Source organism: Micropterus dolomieu, linkage group LG19 (genome assembly GCF_021292245.1).
Source record: "Micropterus dolomieu isolate WLL.071019.BEF.003 ecotype Adirondacks linkage group LG19, ASM2129224v1, whole genome shotgun sequence".
NCBI classification, from domain to species: Eukaryota; Metazoa; Chordata; class Actinopteri; order Centrarchiformes; family Centrarchidae; genus Micropterus; species Micropterus dolomieu.
In genome coordinates, this window is record NC_060168.1 from 10,040,051 (window position 1) to 10,053,142 (window position 13,092).

The 13,092-nt window shown below is 42.2% G+C and overlaps 1 protein-coding gene across 1 annotated transcript in view; it reads right to left on the reverse strand.

Annotated features, from left to right (window-relative positions):
* Positions 1-843: 843 nt before the first annotated feature.
* LOC123958169 (teneurin-2) overlaps positions 844-13,092 on the reverse strand; it is a 186,250-nt gene continuing 174,001 nt past the window's right edge. The window contains exons 5-7 of the mRNA XM_046031429.1: positions 9,254-9,460; positions 3,218-3,279; positions 844-939 (exon numbers count right to left, since the gene is read on the reverse strand). Of these exons, the coding sequence (XP_045887385.1) occupies positions 844-939; positions 3,218-3,279; positions 9,254-9,460 (365 nt within the window). The remainder of the gene's footprint in view (positions 940-3,217; positions 3,280-9,253; positions 9,461-13,092) is intronic.

Genomic DNA, 13,092 nt, shown 5'->3' on the forward strand with positions numbered 1-13,092 from the left:
CAAACACATCTTTTGAATAAACCTTTATACAGTTTTAAACTGTTAACTCAAAGTTAGCAAGAAAGCTAGCTTGTGTTTAGCAAACCAGCAAGCTTGGCAGAGGACTATTGCTGGCTAGTATTGCTTTACGGTTAAGCTAGCCTGTTACCAGTTAGCTTGACAACCACAGTTACCTACGAACTAACCCCAGAAGTCGTCACTACATTACTAAGCTTCTAGCACCATCTATTTCACAAGGACATGTGAATAAATTAAGCCTGTTTCTGTGAGCGTATCTATGCTCCCAAGATTTGTTCCCCAGGTCAATATCCTCTCCAGTTTATAGTGAGTATAGTGAGTGTTTTTTGCTGCTTTACACTGGCCTGACTGTGATTTGTTCCAAGGTTACTAAGAAGATTTCGTTTGGTGTGTTTGCATTCCAACATTCTAACCATAACAACCTCTATGATTGCCTGAGTAAGTTCTGATATCAGGGCTACATCCTCCTCAGCTCTTATTTTCTCTCCTAGCATATGTCTCTGACACCATCACACTGTGCTCACAGGAATGTTGTTGAAGCAGCATGGCTCTGACCTTTCCTTAGTATTGATTACTCGAGGCTTATTCCACTGCTGTGCTTACTGTAAGTGGCTCTAGAGATTAGCATCAGGTAAACATGACAACTGTAAACACAGGAAAAACAGTAAAGGGAAGATATTTCCTCTGACCTGGTCTCCAGCGGGACGTTACTGTTGAGCACCCAGCTGTCTTGTAGCTGGACCGACTCTGGGGTGGTCGGCCCTTCTCCAGTGCCTGGAGCAGGGGCGTGAATTGGGTTGCGTCCCCCTCTCAGAGTGTTTCTGTTCAGGCTGTTGGCAGACTGGTGGGATAAGGTGTGGTGGTTGTGTGGAGGGGGCAGTGGAGGCCGTAGTGTTGACTGACTGTGGTGGTTGGCTGCCCCTGAAAGTAGACAAGAACAGAGAGGAACTTAAGTGCCACACTTCTATGTGAAGGACATCAAAGACAGTTTCAGATGAAGGGAGAAAAGGATTTCATTCCAAAATACTATAAATCCAAATGTATAACATAAATTACTTGATATTTGCTGTTTATTTCTCAGCATGCCAAAAAAGTAACCCCTTTCAGCTGGCAAATAACTTTATTAACATTCCATTATGTGCTACTTCAGTGTCGGCAATCATTTTGCCAGAGTAGGTGTCACATTTTCCAAATGGTCGATAACTTATTTTGGAAGGAAATTCCAGCTAAATAGATACACGAAATTTGATAATCTTGTTTTCACAATTGGCTTCCACATTGTTCTACGTTCTGTCTGTCTTATTTTTAGCCAGTTCTTCCCCTCTTGTTCCTCTCTTACTACTTCTTTCTTGTGTTCTTCTCCACAAATAAGAGACAGTGTGTGTTTGAGCAGTATTAGAGCACTCTACACAGCGTGTGCCCTCATCTCTTGCTCTCAGACTTGGGGAAACATGTCAGCTAGAATCCAATACCAGCCCTTCCAACACTGAGCTAATGGACTGTTGAGTGAGAGAGCTGAAAAACAAACCCGGATGACTCAGACAAGAACACCCATTCACACATCACTTTTCTATCTCTGTCTCTCTCTTTCTCTGTGAATCAGTGGGGGATTTGAGCCCATCTAAAGCCAATGTGTGTGTGTGTGTGTGTGTGTGTGTCGGTGTGTGGGTTTGTACAGAAAAATCAATAAACCACATACTAAACAGTATAGGAGAGCTTGACACAGTTGCGTCTCTTCTTGTGCATAAGCACACTTTTAGTTCACACATTGACAGGTGCATGTACTCAATGCTTATCAGAAAGAAGTCAAAAAACCACACAAAAAAATCATGTCACATGTCACCATGTGGCGCCTGAGCAATGGAGCAAGTGGCGCAAATGCATCCCTATTATTCAATTAGGGGAACAAAGTTGTGGTTTTACCACCTTTCTCTTTTTAAAACTAAACGTATCATTACGCTGTCCGCAATCAGGTGATTATATTTAAGCAGCCTATATATTTTACTGTTTTTAGAAAGAAAAGAAAATCACACATTTTTGGACCACCCTTTGAGTTGGTTCAGTCGAACCCGCTGCGGATTGTTTGCCACAGCATGCTTTGGCTGTCAATCACAGTCTGTAAATCCACAAAGAAGTCTGACTATTTAAAAAGGTGAGAAACCTGCCATTTTGCCTAACTGCGATCATAGACTGAAAATAGAACATAGGAAGAGATAGGTTAGCATAATGCTGATGGACGGATGTTCGCAAAGAAGCCAAATCAAGTGGCTTTTTATAATTTATATTAGCCCTGTTGATTTTATTATTTAGATGTAGTGGAGGGTAAACGCACACAAACACAGTTTCTCCACCTTTTACTATTCATCTAATGGTAAGATTGCGTAGGGCCTATACTAAATTATGATTATTTTATGTTTTGGAAATCCTCTATTGTTACCATAAGTCAGGTTAAGTGGTGTAGAAATGCTGGAAATTTATTTATATAGCACCACATCATAACATAATATACCTTCGGGCATTTTTCATAAAGAACAGGTCTAGATGGCACTCTTTTAAACCCAGAGACCCCAAGCCAATTATTATCTGTTAATAAGTTTTCACCCCCATTATAAAACATACCCAGGCATCCATGCATGTCACAACAAACTCTCAGTACCTGTATTCTAATGCTGTCTGAATAGAAATGTTGGAATTATTGCAAAACATGCAGAGTCATTGATGTTGAATTTTGAGTTTGCTTTTTCTTTTATCAACGCTACACAACACAATTTCATCATTATTTTGCACATCTAAGCATGGATTACATTATAATGACTGTGTTTGTTTGCACATCATCTTCCTCGTGGTGATCAAAGGACGGAGCATGCATATATATGCACACATATGTGTGGGGTGACAACAACAAAAGCGACTCTTTTGTCAAGCTTTGCAATCACACTTGCCCTCCTCCATTTCTCATCTCCTCTTGGATTAGATAAGATAAGATACGAGATGTGTCGCACTAAGATGAGTGATAGCAACTTTACATACACACACTGACATAAAGCCCATTTATTTATAGCACTATGTCTCCTTCCCTACATGCAAACTTTCCGTCTTTCTTCCTTTCCTTTTTCCTAGCCACATGTTTAGAGCAGATAGGGGGTCAGCAAGCTCCCTTGCAACTCCAGCTATAATGGCGACCGGTTTGTAAGGTGACCTGATTCCTCCGCGCCGCCACTGGGACGCAGGTGTCACCCACATGGCCCTGAAGAACAGATGCTTGTGAAAGGAGAGAAGAGGGAAAAAAGACAAGAGAAAGACAGAGGGGCCTGACCTCTGCTACATGGGAGAGACACAAAACATCTGTTTGCACATGCAAAGATGCTCTTGGGAGAAGCAGACATACATGCATGCATACACCCGCATATTCAAACATACATGCAGGTACACACCTGCAGTAAAAGTCAAACTCTTGCATCATACATACAGAGTGTAAATTGATATTAAGTATGCAGAGTTTTATCCCCCCCCACCCCCCCCCACCCCCCTATACAGCCTAATTTCTTCTTGAGGATTGTTTCCCTCTCTTTCATCTTCCTTTTATTTGCATTTTGTTTGTGTCCTTTGCTGAGATATAAAGCACTTTGAGATAAACCTTGTTTGTTAAAAGCACTTTATAAATAAATTTGACTTGACTTCCCCTCTCTGAAATGCCTCTATAAATGTGAAATAGTTCCTACTACACCCTATCTGCATAAATACTTTTATCTAAGCATAGCAACAATGCACGCAACACCGAGCTGTATACTGGAGAAAAAAAGAAGAAGCTTGCACACACACATGCAGGCGTGGACACAGACAATGTAATGCGAAAATAGGCACTCCCATGCTCACACACTACCCTGCTGTCTCCCATGTTTAAATCTGCGTTAAAAAAAAAAGCATGCGTTTCGTCTTTGTTCACTTTCCTGCTATAAATATTGAACAGTTTTTTCATTCAGTTTCTGATGAATAATATATGGCACACCTTGTATGGAAGAGGAGTACATGTTTTTTTAGCCTTAGTTTTCCATGAACTGCTGTGGCGAGTGTGTGTGTGCAAGCTTCTTCATCTACACCACTAGGAGAGCGTATTGTTCAGCAATCCAGCTACTACATTGTTACACAGGGACTGAGTCATATCCTGTACTGTTGCAGAGACTCACATCTACCATATTTTGTAATAAAGATTTTAACACTTCCCTTCAAAGAAAGAGATGAAAATATTATTATCTATCATCTAGCAGCAAATTCGATTACACGTCACCAGATAATGTCTGAAAAATGTAAATGCTCAGAAAAGTACTACTGGTAATTCATTGCATTTTCTCTCTTTATAGCTTCCTGGGATAGCCGAAATTGTCATGTCCTGTAATGTCCGGTTAACTGCACTGAATTGCTACATGATAGAAAGTGATTGTTATTTTTTAGTCTTCAATGAATCAGTATTTGCAGAATAAATTGCACACATGACCCATTACTAATGTTTACTGTTGCTATTGTACAAACATAAAGATGCACAAAAAATCTGTTTTACTCTTCCAAAATTCAAGCAGCCTTTAGTAGGAGTCTCTCTAGACATGAGGCAAAATATTTATGCTTTCTTTTTTTCTGCTAGAGCACAGGAGTGTGATGTCAAAGAAATTCATTCTCATGTAGACTTCAAATCCATTAAAAGAATCCTTAAAGCTCGCCAGAGAAAAACACAAACACATTGAGAAGTGGTGTCTGCCTGAGCAGCAAGGTCAAGATACAAGGCCGTTTTTTTTTAATACACGGAGATCATTCCTGAAGAAAACTGCAGATTATTTTGGCCACAGAAACACAAATCTGGTTAACCATTGCAAAAGAGGCAGTGCGCAGTAACGGGTAGACTTGAGGTATATAAATTACGATAGGGGACTATCTAGTATTGTCATATGAATTGTCCGGTTGCAAAAGTACAACCTGCAGGTAGGCTAATTGGAACAACCGTTTTACCAGGAACCCAGTCTGATAAAAGACAAAACATGCGGTGAGGAAATAGAGCAATTAGGGAGCAGCCAAGTAGATCACATTTTATTCCACTTTATCTTTTCCTCCTTTATTTCTTCTCTCTTTCACTCGCCAGTGTGAGTAAACAGCGATCATGAAGATTTTCTCAACAGCTCTCTGTTTTGTTTTCACAGCCGCCACTTTTTGTGGAGAAGCTCAGAGCCCTTTTCTGACTGCTGCTGACGCCTGACCCACTTTATCCTGTCCAAGGTCCCCTGCGACTGGAGAGGGGGGACTATAGCTGTAAGCTGGTGGGTTTGGCTCGGCCTAATCCCTGGAAGTTCATTATGCTCGCCAATTCAAAAGGAGCCTCATTCAGCGGAGGAGCATTAGCCTGTCTGCTAACCTGCCTCCCCTGTAAAGCTCACTGCGCACACACATATCAGTGAGAGGCAGGGGCTCGCCACACCATATTAATCTCACAGTGTGTCTGTGTGTCTATGTACGTGTGTGTGTGTGCGTGTGTGGCCAACTGGCAGCAGGAAACAACCAAGGCAGTTTGTTTTGCAGCCCTGGATGGGCAAACGGTTTATTGACATTTTCTGTGGTTAGAGAAAAGTCGCAGGGCAGGATGTGCATCTGTGTGTCTGTGTGTGTGTGTGTGTGTGTGTGTGTGCAGGACAGAAATGCCAATTCAGCAGTTAAAAAGGGATGATTGCAGGGCTCAGCTCCCATATCTCGCTCCCTACCCTCTCTCTGTCCTTCTCACTCCCTGTTTCTCATCTCTTTTTTCACACCCCATATCTCCACTGCTTCTGTCCTTCCTTCAAAAAAAACGCAATGCCCCCCTCCATTGATTTTCATGCACCTCCTCTCCGAGCTAACTGCTGTGCTCCATGTGTTTTAAGATGGTATATCCCAACATGCCGCTGCTTCATATGTCCTATGTCTCTGAATGTCACATGCTCCTCATTTGTCATTCTTCTCAAAGCTCAGAGGCTGAGCACAATGGAGAGCTTGAGGTGAAACTAAGAGGCACACACAGACACACACACACACGCTGACAAAAGGGCCTTAATTTGCACAGACTTTATTATACACAAGTGTACACACAAACAGGCACACAAAAGAAGAGATGTGAAGTTAAAGACATAGATTTACAAATGCAGGCACACACACACACACACACACACACACACACACACACACACGTACACACACACACACCGCCTCTGCCTTGGCTAGTCATCTCTGTCTAATTAGGAGGCAATAATCCGCTAGAGAAGAGTCATCAAATTCAGCCAAAAACAAACAGTCTCCATGAGCAGAAATGCATGTGTGCATTTCACCCACACGCACACACAGATGCATATAAATGGATGCACGCACGCACACACACACACACGCACACACACACACACACACACACACACACACACACACAATTACGCAAATGTCACCCTTACATAAGCACCATTAGGAAGAATAACATTACTGCAGAAGAAGGGAACACATCTTTGCTGTGCCTTTGTTTCTGTAGATTTGTTTCAACAAAGCCATTAAACATTCATTGCCTCGGCAGTGACTTGAGGTGGCTTCCCTGGCAGCAGATAGCTAGCCACTTCAGAAGAGGCTTGGGCTAAAAATAGCCTAGCATTCCCCATGCATAATGAATGGCCAGAGACAGCGCTAAGGCTAGCTCTTTCCAGGAGCGATCTGCTACGCTCCGTTTGGCCGTCTCAGTTCTCCCGGCGTTCCGGGGGAACGTTCCCAGACAGGTGCTCTGAGCCAGACAGTATTCCCATATAAACATTCGCAGACCCAATTCCCAGCCAATCCTCGGCAAGAGCGTTCCGTTCCCATTCACCTGTCATGCTTCACTAGGAACACAAGTCATGTCTGTCCACCTGTTAGCTTAGGTAATTGTGGACTACTTTACAGGAACACACACGCAAGCAAACACAAACACACACATACAAACAGCATGCAGCTTCCTGAGGATTATCTCGCTGTGGTCAGTTTCTGCCTGGCTTGGTAAGGCTCATTTCCTGCCCAGCGTCCACTCTCTACATGACAACACAAAACTCACACGTTCAGACAGGCACACACTCTCACAGCACATGCATAAACAGTCTCTGGTTATAGGTGTTTTATGTCCTCGCAGCCGTTCCTGTGTCTTCCTCCATGCCAGGGTGTGTTTATGCAGTGCCAGACTGCCACTCTAAACTCATTTAGGTCGATTTTAATGCCCGCCTAAAGCCAAGGACTCTCTCTGCACCCATTAGATCAGCAGTCCTGGCTGGAAACGTGGCAATTTGCAATTTCATTTCAATGTTGTTCTCCCTCCATCCAAATATCTCTCTTTCACCCTCTAAACACTCACTAGCTCACCCCTTTTCATTCACATTCCCCCCCTTTCTCTTTGCTTTTTTGACTCCCTGTTTCTCTCGGTCTCTGTCTCCCTTTTAGTCGCTTCCTCCATCTATTTTAGCTGGTGTGCATTGGATGTTTTCTTCTGTCTCTCTCTCTCCTTTTTGATTTTTCCATGCAAGATGTCTCATTAAACAACTTCAAAAGTCAAAGTTTGGCTTTCTCTATCTCTGCTCCCATTTGCCTCTTTGCGCCTCTTTTCCCTGCTTCTCTGTCGTTTTATTTTTTTCTTTGTCTCTGTTGCTCGGCGTCTCTGTGTGTTCATGCTCAGCAGAGACTGAAAGAAGCCCCAGAACAAAAAGTGTGGGTGTATGTGAAACAAGAATGAGAGAAAGAGAGAGTGTGCCTGCGAGCTTCACTCTCCCTCTTTGCCAGTGTCTGCCATTAGGGTGTCAGTGGCAGAGTGAATTTATTTGCTGTGCGGTTACTGGGCTAATGATTGATGTTGCCCCAGCAAACAGTAAACCAATTAGAAGGCTGATGTAACGTCATTTTAAAAGCCTCCTAATCACGTTGCTCTTGAACCTGGGACCCGGGCCTTCCCTAATGAAGATTTATACTGGATCAAAGGAGAGCCTAACGCCATTAACAATAGATTGTATTCCACCAAAAATCACATTACGGCTTCTCTGCCCACCCCCTTCCCTCCCATCAGGCCTCTGCTAAATATATCTGCTGATTACAAGTGCAGATGCACAGAGGAATGGAGAAACAGGGGAAGAGCGGGAAGGAGAGGCAGAGAGGGACAGAGGGGCAGAGAGAGTTGGCTCACAGTAGCTAATTGTTGAGAATAAATGTGTATGCTGATGAATAAACTCATCACTGCAGATGTGTGTGTGTGTTTATGTGTGCGTGTGCTTGCATCTAGGGGAGAAGGATTGGCTGTGAGATGCTGATATAAGCACACACGGCCTGTAACAGCTAGCAAGAGAGTGTCCAATGATAAAAGACAAAGCTTAGAGCTGGGGAAACTAACTAGTTTGTCTTCTCTGCACTGATCCTCCTGCCGGCACTTAAAATTCATCATTCCCTTACCTTTCACTTTCCAGTGGATTATTAATGTCATATGAAAAATAACTACAAACACACCTACTCACTGGCAACCAATCTGCACTCTGCAGAGTGTAGGGGTTGCTTTCACTTGCATCATTGTTTTCTGGCAATAGTTGACAAAGGTGGGAGGGTTACATTTAAAATGTAACACATTAAGAGATTACCAATGGCTCAAAACGAGCTTTTTGTTCTGCGAGCCACAAAAGAAATCAAGCATTTTCTTTTATGTTACTACATACACAAAGCATCAAGTTGATGGATTTATAGCCCCTTAATACAGACACACACGCACACACACACACACACACACACACACACACACACACACACACACTCATCAACATGTACTGGGTGATATTTTTTAAATGTATGCGTGAGTGATCACTATGAAATGAATTAATTCCTCCTCAACCACAATATCAATAATTGACCATGATTACAATCAATGTCTATCTTAAATCTTAAACAATAAATGTTTAAGACCTTAACACCTTTGATTTGATTCCCAGCCCAGCAAACAAATGCTGACTTCGGAGGAATGCAAAAAAATGCAGAAAGAAAATGGCTAAAAGAACAAGATGTGACTTTGAATAAAAGCAAAAGATTGCTTGGCATTTTACTGAGCAACGACTAAATCAGATCAGGAAATGGACAAATGATGAGGTAATGCAGTGGCCCAGGTGATGGATGACATATTGATGTATAAATAAAAATGAATGAAAGGATAAAAGGATTGATGAATGGAGAGCTCTCTTACCCGCGGAGGAGGGCTGGGCCCGGAGCATGTATGAGTCATCCGGATGGGGCTCCAGGTGGGAGTGGGTGGAGTTTTTCTCCAGCAGGGGCACCTGGCATTCCCTGATCGGGGGAGACGGGCCGGGGGAGGGGTGGTGGGGGGCAGACGAGGAGGACGGATGGGACGGGGGGAGCAGGGAGGAGGAAGAGGTTGGAGGGAGTGGACGACCTGGAGAATGGAGGGAGAGAAGTGGTGGAGAAAAGGAGGGGGGGGGGGGGGGCGTTAGACAAAACAGATGGCAATGACTGACAGTGATACAGGGGCCTGTTCCAAGGTAGGTTTACTGAGAGATCTACATTTTGCTTAGGAAAACTCAAAATCCCTTAAAAGTTTGAGTCACCCAAAAAAGTATGTAGCCATGCATATAGTTTTGTTTTGATTCAGCTTTTTTTCAGTGAATGGAAATTGATAGATCTTTACTGTCAACAGTTTTCATTGGAACTCTTTTTCCATCAAATAAATAGTTCTTGTGAAAACGTTTCTGTTCTGCAGAGCATCCAAATGAATCGGGAAATTGTTTCTGGAAAAAACTATTCCAGTAGAATCTTTTTAAAATGTCAAGTTTTTGTGCTGTGACTAAAAGCAGACATTTGGCAGTGAAGATATCTCAGACTGATACCTCAAAATAAAATTAAACTAAAACTATTTTTAATTTTTTTTTATATAATTTAGGTGAAGCAACCCTTAAAAATCTGGAACAAAAAAAGACCTGCTGCAGGTTGTACTCAACAGAGTTATCCAGTTCATACGTAAGTAAACTGGCTTCTTGGAACAGGCACCTGGTTATAGCAGCATGTGTAAAGCAGATTGGATACAAATACAAAAGCTTGCTGAGACTGGAGAGACTCAATATAGAGATAGATTCAAACAAAAAGCCCACAGATCTCCTGAATACATTAATAAGTGACAAAGAGATTTGAACAAATTCTACATGTAAATGTCTTAAACCTAACTGATTTAGGGATTTATTCACACATCCGCCAAGAACAAATGATTTGCAGTACATAGATATTGTCTTTATTGTCTGCATCTATCTTGCCGCCATAAACACATAAATTAAAACAAGCCTAATTAACTTTTGCTGAACAGCAGCTACTGTATGCAAAATAATAAAAGTAATTTGTATCAGTTTAACAACAGTATCTATCTTTTTGTTAACATTAGCCACAATATGATCATACCAGACCAAATAAAACTGCAGCTGTAAAACTCCTGAGAGTATTGAATTAAGCAAGAGTGCGGTTAATTGCTTATGAATTCAACTTTTTGAATTTGTAAGACAGAGTGCGCTGCTTGTCATTCAAATTTTCCATAGTCTTGCTTTAAATCAAATGGTAGGATAAGATTTTTGTCGTGAGGACCTACATCCATTGTACGACTGTCCTCTACGTGGGTAAGACAAAAGAAAGTTAACAGCCAAGTCTTTAAATAGTGGGAGCCATGGGACGCGTGGACACAATCAGGCTGTCCCATACACCAGAGAGAGAAGAGAGGGATGGAGAGAATTTACTCTACTCTCCAAAGGTTTGGAATCAAGGACAAAGACAAATCTAATAAATTCTATTTAGAGACGGCTCAAAATATAGAATAATTATGTCTACCATATTTGCAGCTCAATCAATCAACAATATGTTAAAAATGAGGCCACTGAGTCCAGCCAATCCACCAAAGGACTCGGGTTATTACAACTACTAATTAGATAGTCGACCAAAAAGACACTGACAGAAATATAATCACTTATTTTCTCACATTCAAAATGTCAGCCCCGGGCGCAAGCAATGTTTTTTTCCCCAAACAGCCTTGTAAATAAAGCGTTTTTTTTTTTTTTTTTTTACAGATGCCTTGCCCTTCACCATTCAAAGTTATAATATAAGGGGGTGGAAAAAATTGACTTGCTCGCCCCTGGTTTTACAAACTTCGTCAGCTCTTTCTTTCGCCACTAATAACTTCACCAATAGAACATTGAGAAGTTACAATGCACAGGAGAAAGAAAGAAAGAAAGAAAGAAAGAAGGAAAAAGCTGTGAGACCTTGAAGAAAAATACGAGATGGCTGAACATTAATCATCATACTATTTCTTTTTTTTCCCAGTTCAGAATACAGACGTGGTGTGATTGTAATTTAACAGCATTCACCTTCCTATCACAGAGTATTGACAGAAATCAAAATGTGTAAAGGCCATAATAGATAGGAGGTTTTTTTTAGATGATGGTGCAATGTTGCTTGCATCAGGGAAACCAATACCTGGGCGAGGGATAGGGGAGGACTCATGTAGACATCATTTAAGAAACAAAGCCAAAATTTTTTTGGTTAACTCGCCCATCTATGCTGCCTCAAAATGAAGCACATTACTCATTGAAAATACACGTTTGAGTCCAGGTGCCATTGCGGCTTTATAGATATATATTTGATAGAAATGGAGGTAGAGTGATGCCACTGTCCTGCCGTCCAAACTGCTCCAGCTTAGAGCTTTGCGTCATGGAAACCAGAGCTAGGATCGATCCACAGCCCCACGTTAACTACACCCCAGAGAGATACCAGCCTTGTCTTCTGTTTAGGTATGTGTGTGTGTGCGTGTGTGTGTGTCCGGTCAATCTCATCAGCGCAAACAGAGAAAAATGGATAAACAATGGCAAAGCAAACATTGTGGCCGACAGGAGGGAAAAGGAGAGCGAAGGGGAGGGACAGTGAGAGACGGATGGAGGGAGGGAGGCAGGAGACAACGAGGTCACGGGGAGGGAGCAGAGGACGGAGAAAACAGGACAGTTAAGAAGCTATGAGCTGACAAAACTTATTGCCAATAGTAAACGGGGAAGAAAGCAATAGAGGAGGGTAATTAGAAGGGGAGGAGGCAATGAGAGGGGAATGAGCAGTGGAAGATGGAGGACAGGAAAAAAAAGGAATGAAGAGTAAAAGAGGGAATAAGACCAGAAAAAAAGCGATTGATCCAAATGAATCGATCACTCACTTCAATTGATGGCGAGAAGGGTTCCAGCTATTTGCATATTTCACAAGACCTATAATGAGGCTCTTGGCGACAACAGGCGATGAAAAATGTCCGCAAGTGTGTGTGTGTGAGTGTGCGTAGAAGCACACCTTTAAGATCGCATGTTTTCATAGCGTGTGTACAAAACTATGTGTGTGCGAGCTTGTGCACATTTACAGTTATGTGGATGCGGAGTGTGGTTATTAATATTTTAAATCACTTTAATTACAAAAAAAAGGAAAAATTGCACTAGTTGGCCAAAAGCAATTAAGGGAACTTTAATCTCCTTAGCAATTATGCTGTGGGGCATCCTTAACTCAGTCATTTCTGCCCGCTACATTTCTAGAAAGGTCAGTGGAAATTGCTTTGTGTTATTAGAACAAAGACTTAGCAATGAGCTCACGTGGTCCTCTTGACGATTTGTTCGTTGCCATCCTTCAGCCGCCTCCCTGGCCATCTGTATACATTTCTGAATCCTTCTCCCTGTGCCCGTCTCTCGCTCTCTGAATCTACCGTTCTCTCACAAGTGTTGATTAGTGTGAAAGAAAAGTGTATCACGGGGGGTTGGGGGGACGAGGCATCCTCAGACTGTGGCACTGCTTTGAAGGCATTAGTGGAATCCCTTGATGATTTCATTGCAATGTAAAAAGAAACACGATCATCATTAGCTTGTTGTGTGAGCACCGGGCTTTGACTTGCTTCTACGAGTCAGTGTATGAGCTTTGACTGTTGCTGTGATACTGCACGTCTCAATTGAATCATCTCAACAGGCCTTCGACTTATGTGTAATCCATTGTTCTTCCATGAAGCCATTC